This window comes from Anopheles nili, chromosome 3, assembly GCF_943737925.1.
Source record: "Anopheles nili chromosome 3, idAnoNiliSN_F5_01, whole genome shotgun sequence".
Lineage (NCBI taxonomy): Eukaryota > Metazoa > Arthropoda > Insecta > Diptera > Culicidae > Anopheles > Anopheles nili.
Window position 1 is genome coordinate 56,480,939 of NC_071292.1, and position 6,197 is coordinate 56,487,135.

The 6,197-nt window shown below is 47.5% G+C and overlaps 1 protein-coding gene across 1 annotated transcript; it reads left to right on the forward strand.

The window, feature by feature from the left end:
• Positions 1-1,817: 1,817 nt before the first annotated feature.
• On the forward strand, positions 1,818-4,036 carry LOC128725439 (U3 small nucleolar RNA-associated protein 4 homolog). Its single transcript, XM_053819181.1, has 2 exons — positions 1,818-1,949; positions 2,020-4,036. Exons 1-2 carry the CDS (start codon positions 1,822-1,824, stop codon positions 3,995-3,997), a joined length of 2,106 nt encoding a protein of 701 aa, XP_053675156.1. The 5' UTR covers positions 1,818-1,821; the 3' UTR covers positions 3,998-4,036.
• Positions 4,037-6,197: the final 2,161 nt, after the last annotated feature.

A 6,197-nucleotide genomic window follows, 5' to 3' on the forward strand; every position in this document is an offset into this window, starting at 1 on the left:
GACATTTTGTATCTCATCCCGTGACACGTCGTATTGCAACAAGCAAAACGAAACGCACACGAAAAAGAGGGCCCTCATCTCATGGCCAACAACCATCGCTCAGCGCGCCCGTACACTCCGCCTGGCGGAGTGCATAAGAGAAAAATGAATTCGAAAAACAAATCCTCCTTGCGCCTCAACGAACGCACCCATTCTCGCGTCACCAAGCAAACAGGATCGTGTTAGCATAGGAGATAATCAGAGCACGCTGATCGCCGCTAACTTCGATCGATAAGAAGAAGAGTCTTCACATTAGGGCCTTATTAAGGAACACTCTTTTGCTGCTTTTTTGCTACTGTATAGATTTATGAGTTACAAATGAATTAAAATTCGCGGCACGCATCTCGTGCACGCATGAATATCGTACCTTTCGTCTATGCTCGTGCATGATAAGAAGCGAAAAAATGGGACGCGAAAACAACAAATGACTGTAAGAATTATAAAAATAGCCTACACGAAATGTCCCCCAAAACGGGACTCGCCGTATCTTCCGTATGACAGCGGAGAGAGAGCGTGCAGCGATTGGCAGCACCTAAAACTCTAATGAAAAACGGGTTTACAATGCCATCCGTATTTCGGTTTCGCACTTTCGGTTGAACCAAGCATAATCCTTTCGACCGTCTATGAGAGTGCAAAACTTACGGTACAATTGTAGTTTTCACACTCAAGAATCGCGAGAAAAAGGATAGACAACGGACATCGATTTAGACCGCGGGCCACACATAAACAAACGCAGCAAAAGAAAGCTCGGCTCGATCGCGTTGCCAAGTCGCCTGTTGAAGTGGGTCGACATGCTTTACCTGCCCATAAACCTGCTCGCTGATAATGCTTCGCGGGGAATTGTTTTAACACAATTTATTGGTCGCACAACACTGGGAATAGTATATTTTCACGTTTTAGTTGGATTAGATTCGCGCACTCACTCGAAGCTGCTTCAATGCTGCGACCGATAGGAAACTCTGAACTACACACGGGAAAGGGCGACCGATTACGCGGCACTTTGCAACGGTTTGCTCGCAGGGCAAAGGCACAATATTACCGTACGCGGTGGCATTGGTTTGAGCTTAAACTTTGCTTCTCGAATTGTCGAATTAAGGAAACGATACACCACGCAATGTAGAAATACACTCCACCTTGTCAGCTTCTTAATGTTGCCGCGTATGTGTACACCCGAGTGTGCCGTCGATTGTTCAAGATGGCGTCCGAAGCATAGCACAGCTGGAATAGAAGGTTGGTCAGTGATGTATCGTTTGACAGCTTTCTACAGGCACACAAAATTTTAACATTTCTGGTTGGTTTTGCACACATTTGTTTCAGTCAATAAATAAATCAAAATTTTACCATTCTTTTATGCTTTTAGCTATGAAACATTATTAAACAATGAAAAGAATTCATCAATTCAAAAATGATTCAGAATCATTTTGATTGCAACTATGTGTACTAACGGACGGTATTATACACAAATCGTTGAAAAAGTGTCGCAAGAAGCTCATAGAAAGTGCTTGTTAAAAACAATCACTATGTGATGCATGCACTGTTGGAATAAAATTAGAATTTGCCATCAGGATTATTCGATTTGAATGCATTTTGCTAGCTATCCATCTTTGATAAACAAATGCATTATGTGATTGTCAAAGTGCATCCCAATAAACAGCTGGAATGCAGTTTTTTAAACAATCTTGCCATGCTGTCAAAAACAAAACGGCGTGTCAAAGCCATACAAACAATAAGCACGTGTGGTGGCGATCTGTTTGAATTCGAATGTAGTGTCCGATAAGAAAAATGAAAATGGTCTCCAAACTACCCGCCAGGGAGTGTCAGCTACATAACGTACAGTTCTACAACCTTCTGCCCCGTGGAATAGCATGTTCCTCGTTCAGCCAATCACAGAAGAAGCTAGCATGTGCGAGGTAAACCTAACACACCGGCTATTCGCACGCACCTGTTCATATTGCATCAATCTGCTCTTTTACCCTGTAGGGACGATGGTACGATCGAAATCTGGAACATGGCACACGCACCGTTCCTGGAGAAAACGATCCCCGGTGGGGAAGGTGTGTCGGTCGAAGGAATTGCCTGGGCCGGCATCCGTCTGTTCGTCGTCAGCCTCGCCGGGTCGCTGGTTGAGTGGGAGCTAAAGCCCGATAGCGATCGACCGCGCGTGAAGCAGTCGGTCTACGTGACGGGCAACGCTGCCTGGTGCATAGATGTAAGCCGTGATGAGCGGCTGCTGGCCGTGGGTACAGACGGCGGTTACATCAACGTGTACCGGTTGGACAACGGCGAGATCACGTACGAGCGCATCCTAGATAAGCAGGAGGGTCGTATCGTTTGCTGCTGTTTCGACTGGAGCGGCGACTTTTTGGTGACCGGATCGACGAACGCCGTGCGCGTGTGGGACGTGCGGAAGGGCCACGCCGTGCACAAGATGACGGTTGGGCGATCGAACCCGAACACCGACACCAACGTTTGGGCCGTTTACGTGCTGAAGGATTTCACCATTGTGTCGGCCGATTCCCGAGGCAAAATGGTGGTGTACGACGGGCAACAGGGTACCGTCTTAGAAATCCACTGCATCTCAAAGGCGGATCTGCTCTGCCTGGCGATGGACGAAGTAAATCAAATCCTGTTCGTTTCTGGCGTGGAACCCAGCATTCGTACGTTCCACTACGTGGAAGCGGAAGTTGGACGGCAGAAAAACGCCAATTCGGCACACGGACCGCCGGGAAAGTATTTCGCACGACACATAACCCGGCGTTGTCATACGCACGACGTCAAAACGATGGTCACATTCGGGAACAGTCTCGTGTCAGGCGGTGTCGACGGGACGCTGGTCGTGACTTCTTTCCCACCCTATCGAATAGATAAGTACTTGCCGCTGTTGCCGGGTTCGGCCGTCATCGTGGCCCACGACAGTCGGATGGTGCTGCTGCGTTACCTCAACTACCTCGAGGTCTGGTCGTTGGCCCCCCAAGAAAAGCTCTCGCTGGGTGGCGTCAAGCTGCTGCAGATTCGCAGCAAAAAGGACGAACACATCGCCACGGCCGCGATCTCTCCGAATGGGCGGTGGATCGTCTACTCGACGGAAAGCACTATCCGGTTGTTCCGGTACGACTGCGAACTGGCGGATCCGACGAACTCGTGTCTCGAGCGTGTCCGGAATCCACCGGAGCAGTTCTCTGTCTGCTATCGCGTTGACTTTACGCACGATTCCGCTGGCATGTTCCTGTACCATCGGTCGGGGACGATTCACTTTTTCAGCTGCACTGGCGACGACAACGAGGAGTGGGACCACTGCCAATCGATCGAGGCCGGGCGGTGGCTAACGGACACGATCCATCTGTCGGCGGTATCGCGCTGCAATCGCTACCTCGTGTGCGCGGACGTGGCCAGTGCGATCGTAGTATTCGAGAGATCCGGCAGCAAGTGGAAGCGATCGATATCTCTCCCGCGCTACAAACTGCCCCCGACGGCTATCGCGATTCAACCGAACCGAACACGGCTGGCCGTTGCCTTTGCGGATTACAAGCTATTCCTGTACGACTTCGATCAGTTCCAGTTCGTGTTTTCTGCGTACGTGCAGTTCGACACGTTGAACCCGGAACTGATGAACCAACCGATTTCCGGGATCACATGCGATCCTCGGCACGAATCCACACTGCTGTTGCAGAGTGCTTCCCACATCCTAACGCTGCGTTTCGGCGAAGATATCGAAGACGAGGAGATGATGCTGAAAGAGTCGTCGAAGAAGAAGAAGAAACAAACGAGCGGCAACGAGAACGACAGCAACGAGGGCAGCCTCTCGGAGTACAAACTGCAGGTGGTTCGCGAAACTCCCCGGCTCGTGGCCATCGATTGGCTCGGCGAAGACGAACTGGTGGCGGTTCAGGCAAACTCACTTTCGATGGTTGAACATCTGCCAGCACCATTCCGAAGGAAGATATACGGCACGGCGTAGTGGCCACGTGTACGCTGCACTGTCATGGGTATAATGGCGAATAAAAATAAACGCGCGTCGGTGTGTATAGATTGTTTGGAATTTTTGGTTTATTTCCGTGTATCATTCTCGCGCGCTCCGACTGCCCGTTCGCATTCCGCATTCATCCGCCTCGTCGTATCCTATCTGGTTGAGAGCTTAAGCATCCTTACTGCAGGAAAGTTATCGCAATTTTCCGAAGGTCCTCATCCGCGTGTGTGTGTGAGCTAGGTGTGATGCTTTTAGGATTTGTGCTGCCGATTCCTCGGTTGAGCCTAGCTTTTGCCCTCGTTTCACATATGCTCGCAATGCAAGCTCTCTTATCGAGTCGTGTGCCTGGTTCTCTACAAACTATCTGCTATGCTTGAGCACGGTTCCCTGCACCTCCCTTCGCTTGATTAACCGACCGTTCCGTTTATCCCCCGTTACACAATAGTTTGAATTACATTCTGTGTCCTGTCTGCCATGCAATAGTTTTACCTATTTTTTCTTCGTCGCTCTAAATATATATATATTTTTATATGCATATATGTATAGTTATTATCATACGTCGGCTCGTTTACTTGCTTTTGCAGAATGGATCTGATGCACTGTTTCCGACTCAACGATAGTCGCATACTGCGAAACTGGTTCCGTCTCCCACCCACGGGGAAAAACCGGGGCCCCTAATAGTGAAATCTGCCTCGGGTGGACCAAAAAGTAACCAAAATCGTACGAAAACGAATATTAAGATGAGGAACTGTATCACTGCAAATTTGTCGTGTAATGTTTGCCTCCAAATCCCACCGATCGCGACTCTGGGAGCAAATTTGAAATAAATAAACCCTAGTCTGTACGACAAGCAACAAACGTCGTGTTTTTCGACGCGGACGTGTTAATAATGGTAAACGTTTTAGCTACGATATTCCGAATGGTATAAACACGCTCCTATGCGATCGAAACAGTTGCAAAATGTTGCCGTAATTGTACACGAGAAAAAGAAACTCTTTTCCGATAGTTATCATCAACTAATTTGGCCCGGCAATTTGTAACACCATCCAGCATTTTGAATAAATCTCCAATTCGTGTAAGGAAACGTTTTGATTAAAAAATTCTCTTCTAAACTGCTGCGCAGCAACTTTCGGCTAGTCGTTCGTGTCGCTTCGAATCAGCTACCGGTCGATTCAAATTAGCTAAATTGTACTGCTTCGGGTCACACAAACGAGAAGCCGAATTTCCGTAAATGAACTGATGAACAAACGATGCAACAATATTAGCTATGAATCGAATTCTCCTACCCAATAGGAAACACCAAAGGTGGGCAATAACGCTCTGCAACCGCACGTTTTGTTATTCCTTTTCATAATCCTATGTTTAGTTATTGTTATGCTGTTGCATTGGTTGTGTTTCTTGTTTTCGTTTTCGTTTTTTTAGTGTGAACCTAGTTGCTTCGTTTTGTTTCTTTTCCAGTCACTGATAATGATGTGTTTCGATGTTGCTTGTTTGTTCTATTGTTGAAAGTCTGTTTCGTGTTTCTCGTTTCGGTGGCGTTTTTTGCACACCGTGTTGTAAAATAGACGAACACATCTGAATCCGTGGTAGCAGCAGTTTTGTGTGTACGATGTGTAATACTACTGTATTTTTGGTGTGGTAAGGGTTTGTTCTAGCTTTGTATACCGACGACGTAATTTCGTCCTTTATATTAGCAGTTTTCTTCGGGCTTGCTCTCCTTGCATCACAATGCAGCAACATCCGGACGATAATTGGATGTTCGAAAGCAGTAAAACAGCGTGTAAAGATGCTCCGAGAGGCCAACCCTTATCGTTGGGCGCCCCCACGAGGCGCAGCGGTACCGCACATCTTATACGTTAAACCGAATTGATACTAGTAGATCGATTAAATATTAACTAATGCTCAACGCAATCCTACACGTTCGCAGCGGAAAAAAACGTCAAGGAAACGGGGGAACGAGATTAATAATACGAGTTGTTCCATGTGTATTTTTTTGGTTAAAAAAATCTCACCAATAGATTTAGAATCAACCATACCGCCTTTCCATAGGGTCTTCTGCCCACAGGGGCGCATATGCGAACCTCTCTCGAGAAGAAGTAATTTTGTGCTAATAATTTCACCTGATGGTGCGTGATGTGTCTGTGTGTGTTTAAATCTTGAGGGTCTCTGGTAGCGTCTGGTGTCCTGTCCA

Coding starts and splice junctions, on each gene's coding strand:
- LOC128725439 (XM_053819181.1), top strand. CDS start 1,822: ATGAAAATGGTCTCCAAACTACCCGCCAGGGAGTGTCAGCTACATAAC. Junction 1,950..2,019: donor AAGAAGCTAGCATGTGCGAG/GTAAACCTAACA, acceptor TTTACCCTGTAG/GGACGATGGTACGATCGAAA.